General features: G+C 34.8%; 1 protein-coding gene across 4 annotated transcripts in view; it reads right to left on the reverse strand.

Moving 5' to 3' along the window:
* LOC150093181 (deoxyribodipyrimidine photo-lyase-like) overlaps positions 1-19,925 on the reverse strand; it is a 109,199-nt gene that overhangs the window by 21,943 nt on the left and 67,331 nt on the right. For 3 of the 4 annotated variants that reach the window (XM_090413681.1, XM_090413683.1, XM_090413680.1), the window contains 3 exons: positions 5,179-5,331; positions 4,969-5,090; positions 4,004-4,163 (listed from right to left, as the gene is read on the reverse strand). In XM_090413681.1, coding sequence (XP_090269807.1) covers positions 4,004-4,163; positions 4,969-5,090; positions 5,179-5,331 — 435 coding nt within the window. The remainder of the gene's footprint in view (positions 1-4,003; positions 4,164-4,968; positions 5,091-5,178; positions 5,332-19,925) is intronic. The other variant, XM_090413684.1, reaches the window with a different exon arrangement.

Consider the following 19,925-nt stretch of genomic DNA (forward strand, 5'->3'; position numbering starts at 1 on the left):
TGTTCCTGTAAGCTGGTGTACTTTGGACAGAGAGCTAGATCAGCAACCATCCGCCTGGAGGACCACAAGTCATACATCTGCAACCACGACTATGGTCAGTCGGGCCTGGCTGACCATGTCTTGGATACAACCCACAGGATATCATGGGAAAAAACCACCAAATCTTAATAAATATGGTTGCATTAAGCTTCCTAAGATTTGGGAAACACTTATCACCAGAGATCCCACCTTACATTCCAGGCCACCTACAACCGCCCTTAGAGGGTGCCTCACCCAGATAGGACTTTAGCTTCACCCAAGTGGTCGTGGTTAGTATTGTGTGGTATCTGTGTTTATGTTACATTAGTTCTTTTGTAATCACTGAAGATGTCTCAGTGACTGAGACGAAATATAGGAAGTATTAAGTTCTGTTTTAATCCTTTCTGAGTGCTGTATACAATGCATTAAGCCTCCAACATCATGTCCTCACAGCACTTAAGTCTCTACACAAGGAAGGAAAAGGAAACTGATATGCTATCAGATATGACTGGATTACAGAGAGAGAGAGAGAGACTGCATATTTCTAAAGGAAAATCAATGGCAAAGAATGTTGTTTTTTAAAATAATATGTATTAAAAAATATATTATCTAAGTGTATTTCATGATGCATCTTCTCAAAACATTTTAAAAATCTCAGTTATTTTCCAATTCAGGATATAAAGAACTTATAAAACAATAATTTGGTGAGATCTTTCTGAGCAATAAATACAAAAAGTTATATTCAGGCAATGACAATCAAGGAAAAGAAGGAGTAGCCATAGTATTCAACACAAAATACGAAGCTAATCTTCTTGAATAGCACACTGTCTCAAGTAGAGTGATATGGAAAAATATGAGAATGGGGAACAGGACAATGAGACTTATTTGTGCCTATGGTCCCACAGAAGGTTCTACTAACGTAGAAGTGGAGGAATTTTTTGATGCTTTAGAAAAAGCAACTGACACAATGAAAAAGGAAAAGTTGGTCCTTGATGGGGACCTGAATAGTAGAATAGGAAATGATTGTCAGACATACAAAAATATTTTGGGAAAATTTGGAGAAAAGAGCAAAGCTAATAATAACAGCAAATACCGTTGGATTTCTGCTCAGGACATGGACGGGTTATTACTAACACCAACCATGTTCCAACATAAAAATGTGCACAAATTCACATGGAGAGAAGAGGCAAGGAATAAGAAAAGTCTCATTGACTATGTTATTGTTGACATTGATGTTTTCTCCCTGGTGCAGGACACCAGAGTGTACAGAGGATTTGAAATTGGAAGTGATCACTATTTAGTCTTGAGCAGGATAAAATTGAATTTCATATTGAAAAGAATAACATGTAAGAAAGTTTTAAAGCGAATAAAAGTTGAGCAGCTCTCAGATGTGAACTGTAGACTAAAATACACAAAGATTATTGAAGAAAAAATGAAAGCGTTTGAGAACAGGAACCAAACCTTGGCGATTCAGTGGCAAGCCTTGAAGAAAACCCTGACTGATTCAGCCAGAGAGGCATGTGGTGAGGTTGTCTGCAAAGATAGAAAAATCAGGACTCCATGGTGGATACAGGAAGTTAAAGACACAGTGAAGGAAAAGAAGAAAGCATCTCAAAAGTTCCTGGCAAATAAGTCAGCTTTACTGTTAGAGAATACAGAGACAAATGTAAGAAAGCTAAACACTGTGTAAAACTAGCTAAACAAAAGTCATGGGAGAACTTTGGCAAGAACATAGAAAATAAATATCAAGAAGGTGGTAAGATATTCTGGGGGTTGTTGAAGAAGCTTAAAAATGGAGGAAAGAGTGCCATAAAAGAGCTAGAGATGATAAAGGTGACATGAAAATGGAAGAAAATGATATCCTTTAAGTATGAAGTAATTACCTTTGAAAAACTGCTAAATGAAACAAGCAGTGATGACAGCACAGTGGTAAAAAATACTGACCAGGCATGCAGTCAGGAATACATATCCATACTTGAAGTAGAAAAAGCCATCATAGGCTTGAAATGTGGAAAGGCAGCAGGAGTAGATGATATTCGACCAGAAATGCTGAGTATGGTGGTATAAGAGTCTTACAGTGGCTGCACTGCATAGTTCAGAAAGCCTGGACAGAGGGACGAATTCCCGATGATTGGAGTAGAGCTCTCATAGTACCCATATATAAAAAGGGAAATAAAACTGTGAGAATTACAGAGGTATTTCCCTACTGAGTGTTTCTGGCAAGATCTATGCAAGTATACTTGAGAAACGGTTGAGAAGAATTGTGGAAGGAAAGATTGGTGAAGAACAAGCTGGATTCAGGCCAAACAGAGGCTGTCAGGATCAGATCTTCACTTTACGACAAATATTCGAGAAAGCATGGGAATATAACAAAGATCTGTATTTAAGTTTTGTCGATTTGGAAAAGGCATATGACAAGGTGCCAAGAGAGAAGCTATTCAATACGCTGCAGTTATATGGTGTCAATGGGGCATTATATCAAGCAATACTTAGTTTGTATTTGAGTTGTAAGTCAGCAGTTAGAATTGAAGGAAGTACAGGAAGATGGTTTAATGTTAAATCTGGTGTGAGACAAGGATGTACATTATCCCCTAGTTATTCCTTATCTGTATGGATCACATTATGAAGGAAAGTGGTATTAAAAATGATATCAGAATTGGAGATGTTAATGTCAGCGCTTTGCTTTATGAGGACGATGTTATACTTCTAAATAAATCCACTACAAGTTTGCAAGATTCCCTGACTAAATTGAATAACTGTTGTAATAGATATGGTATGAAGGTCAGCATTAAAAAGATAAAGACAATGGAAATAGGTAGAATTGTTGAAAATGTCAACTGTGTTGTGAACAAGGAACCTGTGGAACAAGTAAAACATTTCAGCTACTTAGGCACAATTTTTACTGAAGATGGTAAATTAAATATGGAAATAGACAACAGAATCAACAAAGCTGAAATGGTAGGAAGTCAATTGAATAAATTCATATGGAATAAGAGAAAAATTAGTCAGAACACTAAATTAGCTGTATACAAGACAGTGTTCAAACCAGTTTTAACTTATGGATTTGAGAACTGGGTCAGAAGTAAAACACTTGACCAAAGACTAGAGACCGCAGATATGAGAGTCCTGAGAAAGATTAGAGGCATGAACAAATGGCATCAATGGCAATATATAATATTAAAAACGAGGATATTAGGAAAGAACTTGACATTGTCGGCATCTGCATTAGCAGAGCTAATCTCAGGTGGTATGGTCACTTAAACAGAATGGGCGAGGAAAGATTAGCAAAACAAGTGTTCTCTGCCAGGTTGGCAGGAAAACGACCCAGAGGAAGACCAAGATATAGGTGGATTGATACGGTACAATATGCCTTAGACGATAGAAATATAAGATCTAGATAATGATAATCTTGGAGTCTTGATAAGTAATAGACTGATTTGGAGGAAAATTGTAGATAGGAAGTTAGTAATGGTGTAAATTTTTCATGTAGTACTATCATATCCTGTACACCCCTTGAGGGTACATGTCAGGAATTTGATGATGATAAAACAATAATTCTTTCATAAAAGAAAAACAAGTCGCAAATTTACTACTAGTAACTAATTAATAAACAGCACTTTTTATTAATTAATTAATGGAACTCGTACATATTATCAATTTGTCATATCACGTGTATTTCTTTTTTCTTAATATACCTAACCACTGGTCATCTAACATTACTCTTGCATGAATAAGCAAAATTGTGATTTTTAAAAATTAATATATTTTATTGTTTTTCAAATCCAAAAATAGGATAATACATGTGATATCTATCAAGCTCATCAACTTGAAAAAATTGTGCCACTCATCCGTTGGATAAGTGGCACATTTTTTTTAATTATCTGACTAACAAACTGCTCTCCCACTATGGGTGGATAACTAAGGCTTACTTTAACCTGAAATAACTGCTGAATGATATATAACAATATGCATATACTTTACTTACCAACATAACCACATGGATCTCTTCCATCAAGTTCGTATTTGTCATTCAAGTAGATGGAAACAGCTAAGGCTTCTTCTGGAGTTTTGGTCCATTCCAGAATTTTTTTAGCCCAATACATCCTCAAAAATCCATGCATTTTTCCTTCCTTAACCATCTGGAGCTTGGTAAAACAAAGAAATGTTTGATAATTATTAATGTCACTTTTGTTTAGTATGCATAATGATATAGCAAGTGGATTAAAGGGAAATTCAGTTACAGTTGTTTTCTGATAATGCAAAGTTAGAGAATGTTAAAGAGAACAATTCTTTTTGTAGTATCCCTTCAAGAGAATTTGAATAAAACAACACTACAGATAGAAGAAGATCAGAGGAATATTTAATGTTAACAAAAATAAGGGTCCTTACACCATGCAGCGAAGAGACAGAAGGTTTATTGTAGCAAACAAACAGCTTCAGCGTACGCACGCACGCGCGCACACACACACACACACACACAATTATTTCTTCACTTGCTCATTAATTTGGACCAGAGATGACTCTTATAGCAAATTCATTGGGACTGCAAAAATAATTTGTTATAGTGGATAGTTTGCTTTAATGAATTTTCTTTCATATGCTATTGTATCTATGGGTCATCTGTTGGGACTTTAGTGAGAACTGACTATACCCGATTCCATAAACTTTGGTGAGAATTTAGACATAAACGTTCACCACACGACTATTGATATTTTTGCTTTTGACATGAATGCTTCTGACATCCACTTATGGTTTTGCTTACCACACACAAACCACTCACTTTCAAAAGCAAATACATTGAACACATACACTGTATCTCACAAAATTCCTCAAACTGAATTCTCTGAACAATGACATCTTGGTTGCCATTCTCTTGTGCACCATCATTGTGTATTAAAAAAAAAAAAAGTTGCAAAAACAAGTGCAACCAAATTCAAATAAGCATTTTACCTGAGCTGCATTCCACAAAGGATCATGGGTATCTCCATTTTCTAACTGATCATGAGTATAAAGATATTCCCTCTTATCTTTCATGTGGTCTCTGAGTGTCTTTTTTGCCCAGTCAGCAGCTCCTGCATCATAAAATAATAAAATCAAAAACAGAAGTATATTTATTATATGAAACACTTCAAAAATCCCCCCCCCCCACAAAACACACACCTTCTATTTTGTCATATTTATCATTATAAAAACAAAAGTTGTCTGCTAGTTCTCTCCTTATTAATGCCTCTTCTACATAGACATCCACAGACTGACTGTACTTGTTTTTGTATTTGAGGATTTCCAAGATACATCTCTGTGCAGATAGCTGACCTGAAACAAAATAAGAAACAAAATTTTAAAACATGCAAAAAATACTGTTTTGATATTATTTCTGAATAGTCAATTTCAAAGATAGCTTTTCATGAGATTACATGTTATGCTTAACAGATGTGTTCGTCAACAACCAAAAAATAATATTAAGCTTTATTGTTTTAAATTATCAAAATGATAATTAAAAATAATACACTTTAAAAAACATCAAAAATTAAGTAAGCATCAATGTAATAAATATTTCACTGTAATCACATAATACTTTCTTCAACATTATTCACCAAATGCAAATGACCAACTGTGAGAGAAGATAATTCAAAGGAACAATTCATTCTATTCTTTTCTCACTCATTTTTAAAAAGCAAGTCTGTAAATCTGAACAGAACAATTACTGAACAACACAACAATGCTATCCTGATGGCTTCATATTACTGTTATGATGTTCAGATTTATACTTTTTATTTTTTTTAATGAATGAGAAAAGGAAAGAATGGTGTAGATAATGGATATTCATAGGTGTAGGGAGAAAGGATGTTGGTAACACATCCCAATCATAATACCATTCCATAAACTCTCAAACAACACTTTTTTGATTATCCCAAAAGACGTAGACATCATCTTTCCAGGAGAAGGAGAATGGACTTGATTTACTACTATTATTTTTTAACCTTGGGTAAATGATGGTATCCATTCCATCATCAATCTCTGTTTTAAGGATTTATCTTTAAAAATAATAAACTGAAGATATTCTTCTTGGATAGCCAAGACAGGTTGCATGAATTGCAATGTGTAGGGCTAAACCTCAGAAAATACTGATGGAAATGATGTTCTGGCCACTACAATGTGAAGTCTGTTTAGCCTATACACCTTCATGATGATGGGCCTGTTAGCAAGCTGGTGTAATACCACCACTTTGCTCAATGAAAGTTTAAAGTAGCAAAAAAAAAAAAAAAAAGTTTGAATTCTAGAGACAAAGTCCAGTTATTTTTCCCCATTGCTTCCAGCATGAAACATAAGAGGAGGGAATCCATATGAAATAGGGTTGGCCTCCCTTTTTCCCCATTTTCATCATTAAGGTTGCAATGAAGAAATTGCTTAAGGGTCAAAGCTGTATAACTGAGAGGAGACCTCCACATAGCCTTTAAAGGAATGCAGAGAACTGACCAGGGCTTCTGACCTAATGTCCAATCCTCACCTTCTCGTGGTGCACCCTGTTGGGTATCTACTTGGATAATGAACGAACGAAGATGGGCTGGCAATTTGGGATTTAGCCGACCAAATTGTATTCTTATTGGTTAAACCAAAATAAAAAATGATGGTACAACATGACAAAATTTCATGCCAGCTGGGGCGTCGTCCGGTTAAACAAGGCCCCCGTTGTTTTCGCCAGGGAACCAGGGCGAACAGCGAAAAGTCAGCTACTGGAACAAATCTGAAAACAAACCCCAACTCAACATCACCAGAGTTAAAGATCGGTACTATCAACGTAAGAAGCCTGAATGGCAAAGAAATGGCGCTAGATGAGGAATTACATAAGTACCAGATTGATATAATAGGGGTGACTGAAACAAAAAAGACCAAAACTGGTGAGATCTTTCTGAGCAATAAATACAAAATGTTATATTCAGGCAATGACAATCAAGGAAAAGAAGGAGTAGCCATAGTATTCAACACAAAATACGAGGCTAATCTTCTTGAATGGCAGTCAGTCTCAAATAGAGTAATGTGAGCAAATATGAGAATGGGGAACTGGACAATGAGACTTATTTGTGCCTATGGTCCCACAGAAGGTTCTACTAAGGTAGAAGTGGAGGAATTTTTTGATGCTTTAGAAAAAGCAACTGACACAATGAAAAAGGAAAAGTTGGTCTTGTTGGAGATCTAAATAGCAGAGTAGGAAATGATTGTGAGACATACAAAAATATTTTGGGAAAATTTGGAGAAAACAGCAAAGCTAATAATAATGGCAAATATTTGTTGGATTTCTGCTCAGGACATGGACTGGTTATTACTAACACCATGTTCCAACATAAAAATGTACACAAATTCATATGGAGAGAAGTGGATAGGAATAAGAAAAGTCTCATTGACTATGTTAATGTTGATAGTGATGTTTTCTCCCTGGTGCAGGACACCAGAGTGTACAGAGGATTTGAAATTGGAAGTGATCACTATTTAGTCATGAGCAGGATAAAATTGAATTTCACATTGAAAAGAATGTAAGAAAGTTTTAAAACGAATAAAAGTTGAGCAGCTCTCAGATGTGAACTGTAGACTAAAATACACAAAGATTATTGAAGAAAAAATGAAAGAGTTTGAGAACAGGAATCAAACCTTGGAGATTCAGTGGCAAACTCTGAAGAAAACATTGATTGATTCTGCCAGAGAGGCATGTGGTGAGGTTGTCTGTAAGGATAAAAAAATCACAACTCCCTGGTGGACACAGGAAGTTATAGATGCAGTGAAGGAAAAGAAGAAAGCATATCAAAAGTTCCTGTCAAATAGGTCAGCTTGTGCTCTTAGAGAATATAGAGACAAATGCAAGAATGCTAAACACTGTGTAAAACTATCTAAACAAAAGTCATGGGAGGCCTTTGGCAAGAATATAGAAAATAAATATCAAGAAGGTGGCAAAATATTCTGGAGGAAGAAGCTTAGGAATGGAGGAAAGAGTGCTGTAAAAGGAGTTAGAGATGATAAAGGTGACATGAAAACGGGAGAAAAAGATATCCTTGAAGTATGGAGTAATTACCTTTGAAAAACTGCTAAATAAAACAAGCAGTGATGACAGCACAGTGGTAAAAAATACTGACCAGGCATACAGTCAGGAATACATATCCATACTTGAAGTAGAAAAAGCCATCAAAGGCTTGAAATGTGGAAAGGCAGCAGGAGTAGATGATATTCGACCAGAAATGCTGAAGTATGGTGGTATAAGAGTCTTACAGTGGCTGCACTGCATAGTTCAGAAAGCCTGGACAGAGGGACGAATTCCCGATGATTGGAGTAGAGCTCTCATAGTACCCATATATAAAAAGGGAAATAAAACTGAATGTGAGAATTACAGAGGTATTTCCCTACTGAGTGTTTCTGGCAAGATCTATGCAAGTATACTTGAGAAACGGTTGAGAAGAATTGTGGAAGGAAAGATTGGTGAAGAACAAGCTGGATTCAGGCCAAACAGAGGCTGTCAGGATCAGATCTTCACTTTACGACAAATAGTCGAGAAAGCATGGGAATATAACAAAGATCTGTATTTAAGTTTTGTCGATTTGGAAAAGGCATATGACAAGGTGCCAAGAGAGAAGCTATTCAATACGCTGCAGTTATATGGTGTCAATGGGGCATTATATCAAGCAATACTTAGTCTTTATTTGAGTTGTAAGTCAGCAGTTAGAATTGAAGGAAGTACAGGAAGATGGTTTAATGTTAAATCTGGTGTGAGACAAGGATGTACATTATCTCCTCTGTTATTCATTATCTATATGGATCACATTATGAAGGAAAGTGGTATTAAACATGATATCAAAATTGGAGATGTTAATGTCAGCTCTTTGCTTTACGCAGATGATGTTATACTTGTAAATAAATCCGTTACAAGTCTGCAAGATTCTGTGACTAAACTGAATAACTGTTGTAATAGATATGGTATGAAGGTCAGCAATAAAAAGACAAAGACAATGAAAATAGGCAGAATCACTGAAAATGTCAACTGTGTTGTGAATGGAGAACCTGTGGAACAAGTAAAGCATTTCAGCTATTTAGGAACGATTTTTACTGAAGATGGTAAATTAAATATAGAAATAGACAACAGAATCAGCAAAGCTGGTATGATGGGAAGTCAACTGAATAAATTCATATGGAATAAGAGAGCAATTAGTCGGAACACTAAATCAGCTGTATTCAAGACAGTGTTCAAACCAGTTTTAACTTATGGATTTGAGAGCTGGGTCAGAAGTAAAACACTTGACCAAAGACTAGAGACCACAGATATGAGAGTCCTGAGAAAGATTAGAGGCGTGAACAGATGGCATCAATGGCAATATCATATTAAAAACGAGGATATTAGGAAAGAACTTGACATTGTCAGCATCCAGGAATGCGTTAGCAGAGCTAATCTCAGGTGGTATGGTCACTTAAACAGAATGGACGAAGAATGATTAGCAAAACAAGTGTTCACTGCCAGGTTGGCAGCAAAACGAGGAAGACCAAGATATAGGTGGATCGATACAGCATAAAGTGCCTTAGACGATAGAAATATAAGATCTGTTAATGTTGGAGTCTTGTCAAGTAACAGACTGATTTGGAGGAAAATTGTAGATAGGAAATTAAGAATGATGTAATTTTTTTCATGTAGTACTATCATATCCTGTACACCCACTTGAGGGTACATGGCAGGAATTTGATGATGATGATGATATATATATATATATATATATATATCCACAGAGTACTATATGGGATAGCAAATCTTCTTCTTTAGTATGACAGTAACAAAATAGTGCAGCAATTCTCAATGATGGTTATATGAGAATCTTTTGGAAACATTAGACAGGACATTATCACTCCTCTCCTGACTTTGCCTCTAGCTTTAAGCCTGTTTATTGTGTGTGTGTGTGTGTGTGAGTGAGGGGAGTTCTTTACAGAAGACCATATACATAAATAACAGACAAAACAACAAGTTGTCATTTGGAATTACAGTTTAAGAAACTAAGGCTAGAGCCTCCATAGCTCAGTCAGTATAGACGAAGCCATTTGGTCGGAAAGACCTGATTTGATTCAGTGATGTGAGAAATCTTTATCTGATTTCTTCTGACTAAACGTGAGTTAGCCGGTCTCATATGGAGGTGGGGATTTTATCACCTGAAAACTCAGGTTTATCATCCACCAGAACAGCAAACTGGCCTGTGAACACACACATCTATAGACATAGGAAATACTGGGAGGCATAGGGCTAACCACCTTATCCTTGATATGGTAGCAGTTAAATGTAAAAAAATCCTTGACACCACAAGGTAAAAGAGGAGGGAAGGAATAAGAAAAGAAGAAGAAACTAAGGCTATGAGGCCAGTATATTATGATTGTTAATGAAGTGTAATTCTGGCTGGCCTGCCTGCTTTGCAAGATGAAAATCCTTATTCTGTATAACAGTAATGCTAACAGAGTGTCAGAAAAAAAACCCTTATAGAGTTATTTTGCATCTTAGATGGGATATAAATCCAGATCATTCTAACTGAGCTGAGTTCTATCAGGAGCATATATTTTCAACATATTTCATTCATTCCAGCCACTTTCTCATGAGTAGCTAACAGGTTTTAGTGGGAACAAAGAATTTATTTACACTTATGGATATAAAATTTTTATATCCATAAAAATATATTTATTATAAAAAATTATATCCATACAAATATGGATATAAAAAAGAGGAAGAGAGAAAAATCAGAAACACTTTCCACAGTACCACAGACCAACGTAAAAAGGTCAGACAAGCATCTAGTATTCTTTTTTGTGTCTTGCAACAAATTTGAATGCTGTCATATGTCTTAAAGAAGCATTGAGATAACTTTTTCATTAAACAACTGGAAAAAATGTAATAGTTTATCTCAGAACAATATTCAGATTTCCATATATGGTTGAGTGTGATCCATTCTCAGAATGTTAACTCACTTCTGTGAGTCTCAATGTGAATGTATTATTCTGAACTGTTCAGTTTTAAGCTCCAATTTTCTGTTACTCTACTCTCAGCAGCTTGCAGTATGAATTCACATTTCATGTGGCTCTGAAAAGCCAAGCAAAGTTCCAGTTTGTATATAATTAATTTTTTTCTGCTACAGTGAATAATTGATTTATCTCAAGCATCTTTTCTATTAATATGAACCAGAAGAATGTCATGTTCAATCTTCAGTTGAATAAAATCAAGGCAGAAGGCAGTTCAGTGGGCAGAAAGGAGACCATGACTGACAGCACAGCATGAAAGCAAGTGAGGCTGGTAGTGAAAAAACAAACATGGCAAGGAAGGCAAAATCAGATTATGAGAAGAATTTAGCCAAGCAGGTCAAAAGAAATCCCAAAGAGTTCTTTTGTTATGTGGCAAGTAAGAGGAAGATTGACTATGGAAGAATAACCTTAATGAGCAATGATGGTCATAAGGAGACAGAAGCAGATAAAAAGTTGAGTTACTGAGTGACCACTTTGAAAGGGTATATCATCCTAGTGAGGTTACTGTTTTCACCTATGTGACAGATACTAATGTGGGAACAGAGGTGGATGAACAGGAGGTTCTTGGGATATTGCAGCATCTCAGTGTAAATACAGCTGTTGGGTTAGATGGAATATCAGCTAGGGTTTTGCAAGAATGTGCAAGGGAACTGGCAATGCCTTTGATTAGGCTCTTTAATTTGTCTCAGCTCTGGTAGTGTTTCAAGGGAGTGGAAAGAGGGCAAAATAATTCCTTTGCATAAGGGAGGTTCTAAGGCTGCTGTAGCAAATTATAGACCAATCAGTATCTCAGACATGGTGGTAAAAGTACTAGAAATATTGGTAAAAAAGAGAATTCAAGAATGGGAAGATAAAAATATGATACTCTATGAGTATCATATTTTACTTCACATGGCATTGTGAAGGGTCGGTCATGCCTTAGTAATTTACTAACTTTTATAATAGAGTACCAGTTGAGTCAGATAAAGGAATTGGCTACATGATGATTTTGCAAAGGCATTTGACAGAACCACATGGAAATCTGTTACACAAATTAGAACAAATGGGGATGGACATGACACTGCTCAAGTGGATAAGAGGGTGGCTGCTGGACAGATATCAAAAAGTAATATATGGAGAAGCAGAATTAAGGCAAAAACAGGTGACTAGAAGTGTGCCACAAGGTTCAGTGCTGGGACCGTTGCTGTTTAATTTGTATATAAATAATATAGGAAATAAACTGAAAGGAAATATTCAGTTATTTGCAGATGATGTGAAATTAGGTAGAGTAATAGTTAATCAAAAATGTGGAGAGCTTGCAGGATGATTTAAATAGGCTGTCAGTATGGAAAAAAGTTAATGGGTGTCCGTTTAATGTCGAGAAATGTAAAGTTATGCATTTTGGGATAAAAAGATTACAAGCCATGTATCACATTGATGGCACTGTACTCCAGGAAATAGATGAAGCTAGAGATTTATGGGTGGTGATAGACAGAGAGTTAAAGTTAAGAGGACATGTTGCTATGGTAGTCCATAAGATTACTTGGCTAGTGAAGAACACATTAACAAGTAGAGATAAGGAAGTTTTAATTCCTCTTTTATAAGGCCTTGATACACCCGCCTGGACTGCTCACTAGTCTGGTCTCTGGGTTTCTTGGGGATGAGGAAGCGGTGAAGAGGATTCAGAGGGTAGTGACCAAGATGGTAAGTAGCCTGTGGAATGTTCCCTATGAGGATAGAAACATTTAAGTTGCTTAAAGGGTTTTATAAGATAGATGCAGGGGAAATGTTTCAGGACTTGGCTAGAGCAACCAGAAAAAGAGGTCATCCCTGGAAGTTGAATAAAGGTGTGATTAGTAGGGGTGTGAGGACACGATTTTTTTTTTTTTTTTTTTTTTTTGCCTAGAGAGTTGTGAATGAGTGGAATGGGTTGCCAGAGTCAGTTGTGAGTGTTCTGTCTGTTAATGGGTTCAAGGAGAGGTATGATAGATTGTGTGTGTGTGGGGGGGGGATAGACTGGGTCTCTTGCGATGAGTCTTCGGACACCATGGAGGTGCACATATAATAATAATAATAATATAATAAAATGAACTCAGCAAGACTGCAGATGATAATCCTTCATGCCTGCAGTAACAAATGGCTGTCAAAATGATTAGCAGTTTATGGGATTTCCATCAAGATCAAATTACAACTATAAATAAAACTGATCACTATATGAAAAATCTTCATTAGTTTTGCAATTACAAGAGACAAGGAGGACTCATCAAAGGAGGTTACATGATCACACATACCTCCTGTCATATCTTTTCTTGAATGCATTCATTCTTGCCACCTCCAAAGGCAAGCCATGTCAGTCATGCTACTCTATGAGAGAATTTTTGTTTAATCCATGGTGATATTCTGTAGATTTGTGAAAAGATGAATTTACTTCTGTAATTACAAAGATAATAAGCCAAAAGGCTATTTTACCGGCGAATTTTTTAATTAAGAGAGAGATGTTAAATCCCGTTTTATTTTATAGCCGGGTACGAAACTGAGTTTTTCGACCCAAGTTTCGTACCCAGCTATAAAATAAAACGCGATTTAACATCTCCCTCTTAATTACTTCTGTAATATTTGAGTTTGATATGGTATGTTCAGTTGAGTTTTAGACTGTTTATTATGAAGTACGATGAGCTGTGCATGTGAGGGTGGGACCTCCCACGATGAGTCTCTTGACTCCATGAAGGTCTGTTAATAATAATAATAATAATAATTTGTATATGTTCTTTATGCATTGTAATGAGTTGATGATATGTTTAAAATTATCATTCTCTTGTCTTTTGACCAGAATGTCTAAAAAAGGTAGTTGTTGATTGTTTTCCAATTCCAAAGTAAAGTTGATTTTGTTATGAAGCGAGTTGATTTTATGTGTGTTTTTAAATAAAATCAACTCGCTTCATAACAAAATCAAATTTACTTTGGAATTGGAAAACAATCAATATCTACTTTTTTAGAGTTGATGATATGTTGCCTAGAGTGTAATATATATGCATGTGGACTTTGGAATATATATGTGGAAAGACTGACCAAGAGAAATGAGTTAGTATGCAGGAAGTGTAACATTTTAATTGATTATGCTGTTTCTTTGAATGAGAGTAGGGAATGAAGACTAAACACTGTAAAAAAGGTGAAAGGTAGTTTTGAGTGAAAGAATGTTATAGTGGGCAGAAAGGAGAACAAAAAGTGTGTGTGTGAGAGAGAGAGAGAGAGAATACACATGCAAAATGGACAGGAAAACATGGGGAGTCTGGATTGGCAGGGAGACAGATGAGAATAAAGTTTCCAGCCATACAATGTGTGTGTCTGGAAAAGAGAGCAATGCCTGGGATGAAAGGGAAGTTTCTGGAATGAAAAGATTAGAGATTGAGTGCATGCAGTTGGATGAAGAAGGCATTATGCAGGCATTAAATGAGTAGTAATAATTTGTTGTATAAGGGATAAGAGAATGGGGCATGAATACAACTCACTTGGTAAGGATAGTGAAAATAAGCAACAATGAGGCCAAGAAAAATACCAGAGAGTTCTTTCATAATGTGGCCTTAGAAGTAAGATCATTTGTGGGATAAAATTAAATTATATGTAATTTATACATGGGATGCTTAAGGGTCAAAGCTGTAAAACTGAGAGGAGACCTCCACATAGCCTTTAAAGGAATGCAGAGAACCGACCAGGGCTTCTGACCTAATGCCCCATTCCTCACCTTCTCGTGGTGCACCCTGTTGGGTGCACCTGGATACTGAATGAAAGAGGATGTGCTGGCAATTTGGGATTTAGCCTGTCAAATTGTATTCTTATTGGCTTAAACCAATATACAAAGTGACGGTACAACATGACAAAATTTCATGCTGGCTGGGGCGTCGTCCGGTTAAACAAGGCCCCTGTTGTTTTCGCCAGGAAACCAGGGCGAACAGTGAAAAGTCAGCTACTGGAACAAATCTGAAAGCATGCCCCAACTCAACATCACCAGAGTTAAAGATCGGTACTATCAACATAAGAAGCCTGAATGGCAAAGAAATGGAGCTAGCTGAGGAATTAGATAAGTACCAGAACGACATAACAGGAGTGACTGAAACAAAAAAGACAAAAACTGGTGAGATCTTTATAAGCAATAAATACAAAATGTTATATTCAGGCAATGACAATCAAGGAAAAGAAGGAGTCGCCATAGTATTTAACACAAAATACGATGCTAATCTTCTTGAATGGCAGGCAGTCTCAAGCAGTGATGTGGGCAAATATCAGAATGGGGAATTGGACAATGAGACTTATTTGTGCCTATGGTCCCACAGAAGGTTCTACTAAGGTAGAAGTGGAGGAATTTTTTGATGCTTTAGAAAAAGCAACTGACACAATGAAAAAGGAAAAGTTGGTCCTTGTTAGGGATTTAAATAGCAGAGTAGGAAATGACTGTCAGACATACAAAAATATTTTGCGAAAATTTGGAGAAAAGAGCAAAGCTAATAATAATGGCAAATACTTGTTGGATTTCTGCTCAGGACATGGATGGGTTATTACTAACACCAACCAATTATGATGGTGTTAGTAATAACCCATCATAATTTTATGTTCCAACATAAAATTATGTTGGAACATAAAATTAAACTTATTTTATATATATAAAATAAAATAAAAATTATTTTATGTTGGAACATAAAATAATTTTATGTTCCAACATAAAAATGTGCACAAATTCACATGGAGAGAAGAGGCAAGGAATAAGAAAAGTCTCATTGACTATGTTATTGTTGATAGTGATGTTTTCTCCCTGGTGCAGGACACCAGAGTGTACAGAGGATTTGAAATTGGAAGCGATCACTATTTAGTCTTGAGACAAGGATGTACATTATCCCCTCTGTTATTCCTTATCTATATGGATCACATTATGAAGGAAAGTGGTAATAAAAATGATATCAGAATTGGAGATGTTAATGTCTGCTCTTTGTTTTATGTGGACGATGTTATACTTCTAAATAAATCCACTACAAGTTTGCAAGATTCCCTGACTAAATTGAATAACTGTTGTAATAGATATGGTATGAAGGTCAGCAATAAAAAGACAATGACAATGAAAATAGGTAGAATCACTGAAAATGTCAACTGTGTTGTGAATGGAGAACCTGTGGAACAAGTAAAACATTTCAGCTATTTAGGAACGATTTTTACTGAAGATGGTAAATTAAATATAGAAATAGACAACAGAATCAGCAAAGCTGGTATGATGGGAAGTCAACTGAATAAATTCATATGGAATAAGAGAGAAATTAGTCGGAACACTAAATTAGCCGTATACAAGACAGTGTTCAAACCAGTTTTAACTTATGGATCTGAGAGCTGGGTCAAAAGTCAAACGCTTGACCAAAGACTAGAGACCACAGATATGAGAGTCCTGAGAAAGATTAGAGGCGTGAACAGATAGCATCAATGGCAATATCATATTAAAAATGAGGATATTAGGAAAGAACTTGACATTGTCAGCATCTAGGAATGCGTTAGCAGAACTAATCTCAGGTGGTATGGTCACTTAAACAGAATGGGCGAAGAATGATTAGCAAAACAAGTGTTCTCTGCCAGGTTGGCAGGAAAACGACCCAGAGGAAGACCAAGATATAGGTGGATTGATATGGTACAAATAGCCTTAGACGATAGAAATATAAGATCTGTTGTTGGAGTCTTGACAAGCAACAGACTGATTTGGAGGAAAATTGTAGATAGGAAGTTAGTAATGATGTAAATTTTTCATGTAGTACTATCATATCCTGTACACCCCTTGAGAGTACATGTCAGGAATTTGGTGATGATGATGTAATTAATACACTTGTCTTTATTTATTACTCAGGCATATCTGATGTGAAGTGATATCCTTTCATATGCAGTTTGTCACAAAGTTACTTCACAAGTATTCTTGTATAAAGGATAAAAATAAGAATATAAATTCATCATCATTATGCATATGAAGGATTTAGGCCTAGGATGGCCTGTTCCTGCCTTAGAATTCATTGTTGAATCGTTTAAGAGGACGTCCTGGTTTTCGTTTTTCTAATGGCTTGTATTTTAAGGCTTGTTTTGGTAATCTTTATGTTTTCATTCTTTGAATGTGTTCTATCCATTTAGTTTATATGTTTTAATTTTTTCTATTACTGGTTCTTGGTTTAATTCTTTCATAATTTCTTTTGTGATCAAATATTGTATACGTTGCAGTTTTTCTCATAAACTTCATTTCTGTTGTTGTTAATCTTTGTTTGTCTTTTTGTTTTATTGTCCAGATTTCGCTTCCATACGTTAAGACCGGTAAGGCTAATGTATTGTATACTTTTAGCCTAGTTTGTTTTTGAACTAGGTTTGGTTTAAATATAGAGTTAATTACACCTGTTATTTTTAAATATTTGGCAATTTTTACGTTTATATCTTTTTCATTTTCATATGTGATCGTACATCCTAGGTAGTTAAATGAATTCACCTGTTCTAAGATCTTGTTATCTATTACTATTTAGTTCTTGCTGGATCTTGTCCTTTAAAGGCCAGAATTTTTGATTTTTCTGTTGATATTATCATACCATAATCTTTGGATATTTCATTTAGATCTAAAATAGCTTTCTGTAATTTATCTTCAGAATTTGTAATTATTATTTGGTCGTCGGCAAAAAGGAGAATGTTTAAATTCACTGTAGGAGAAAGTTTAATTCCTTTATGTAACTTTTTATTCCATTTTATTATTATTTCATTTAAGTAGATATTAAAAAGAGTTGCTGAGAGGGGACATCCCTGTTGGACCCCTTGGTTTATCTCTCTCGTATATGATAGCTTGTGATTTAATCTTATTTGTATTTGATTATTTTCATATATACTTGTGATAGCTTTTAGGATATTATTTGGTATTTGTCTTTCTTTTAATATGTTAAATAATATGTTTCTTTTAACTTTGTCAAATGCTTTTTCAAAATCAATAAATGCAATATATTGTTTCTAAATTGTGTTCCAATTCCAATAAATGTTTCTAAATTGTGTTCTCTTCTTTTCTCTATTATTAATTTTAGGCAAAAGGCCGGGTCTATACATGATCGTCCTTTTCTAAATCCATTCTGTACTTCTAAAATAAAGTTTTCAGAATATTCCATTAGTTTGCTATTTAAGATTCTGCTATATATTTTGTATCAGGAATTTATTATACTGATACCTCTATAGTTTTTAGGGTCATCTCTATTACCTTTTTTAAAGATAGGAATCACAATTGCTTTTTTCCATTCTATTGGAGGGATACCAGTTGAATAAATTTTATTTAAAAATAATAAGAGTCTTTCTTTGAATCTTGTTCCTGCATATTTATATAGTTCTGAACCTAGCTTATCTTCTCCAGGTGATTTTCTGTTTCTTGTTTCTTTCAGGCTGATTTCTAATTCTTCTTTAGTTATTTCCTTTTCATTTTTGTTAATTGTTTGCCAGTTGTCTTTTTTAAAATATGTGTCTGTCCACAATTCTGTGTAGTAATTCTTCTAATTTCAATTCGGTGTTTAATTTTATGTTTTCTTTGATATCTGCATTTAAGTGTTTCAAAATCTTATATACATTGGGTCTTATTTTATATAAATCATGTTCTAAATTAGAAACAAATTTTTTCCATGATTCTCTATGTCTTTTTCTGACTTCTCTTTTAGCTATGGCTCTTATTCTTTTATATTCTATTTCATCTTCTAATATTTTACTGCTTAACCGTTTGTGATAGGCTTCTTTTTTCTTTTTGATTATTTCTTTCATTGTATCATCCTAGATCTTCAGTTTTTTTTTTATTGAATTTTTTGGTCTTTCCTAAGATTTCATTTGCTGCTGCATTTAGTATCATTTTTATATTAAGCCATTCTATTTCTATTTCTTCATTTTGTTTTATTTTGTCTAGATATTGATTAATTCTTTGTTCATATAGCCATTGTACATTTGTGTCATTCAATAGTCTAGTTTTATAAACAAACGTTTCAAATTTTCTTTCTGTTCTTGTTACTTGTAGCCATTTAGGTGGTAATCTTAATTTTATTTTAACAAGGAAGTGGTCACTGCTTATTTCATATCCTCTGTGAACTCTAACCTCTAGTGAAAATTTTGATGCCTTTTCATTTAGTATAAAGTAATCTAATATTGATTTCCATCCTCTTGCTGCCCAAGTATATTTATGTATGTCTTTATGTTTATAGAAGGAATTCATTATTTTTAGGTTATTATAAGCTACAAAGTCAATCAATTTTTTACCATTCCTGTTTAGAGTGTGTTCTCAATGTATTCCTATATTATTATTAATTTTCGCATTTACAATTCTTGCATTTAAGTCTCCTGCTAAAATTATATAATCGTTTTTATTTATTTTATTATATATGTTTTGTAGCTGATTATAAAAATCAATATTATCTTATTCTCTTCCCTCTTCTGGGGCATATAAACCAATTATTGTTAAATAGCCTCTATCTATTTTTATTCTAGCTTCTATTATTCTTTCATTCCATAATTTATAATGTTTTAACTGTTTTGAAAGGGAGTTATGAATCCAAATCATGACCCCTGCTTGTGCTCTTTGGTCTCTGTCAACTCCACTGTATATCACATTAAAATTTTCAGTTCTGATGGTTCCTTTTAATTTCTTTTTTGTTTCAGTTATTACTGTTATTTTAAAATTTCTTTCATTTAATAATTGGTCTAATTCTATCTCTTTATATGCTATTCCTCTTATATTCCAGTTTGCTATGTGTATTATATTTTGTCGTTTCCATTTTTGTTTTACCTTTTCTATTCCAGGGTCGTTTCCTATAGATTCAATCCGATTATCTTTTTCTGTCAGCTTACTAGTAGAATTATGTTCTCCATGTCAGGGG

Source organism: Typopeltis vanoorti, chromosome 24 (assembly GCF_054136105.1).
Source record: "Typopeltis vanoorti isolate ZY-2024b chromosome 24, IOZ_Tvanoo_1.0, whole genome shotgun sequence".
Classification (NCBI taxonomy): domain Eukaryota; kingdom Metazoa; phylum Arthropoda; class Arachnida; order Uropygi; family Thelyphonidae; genus Typopeltis; species Typopeltis vanoorti.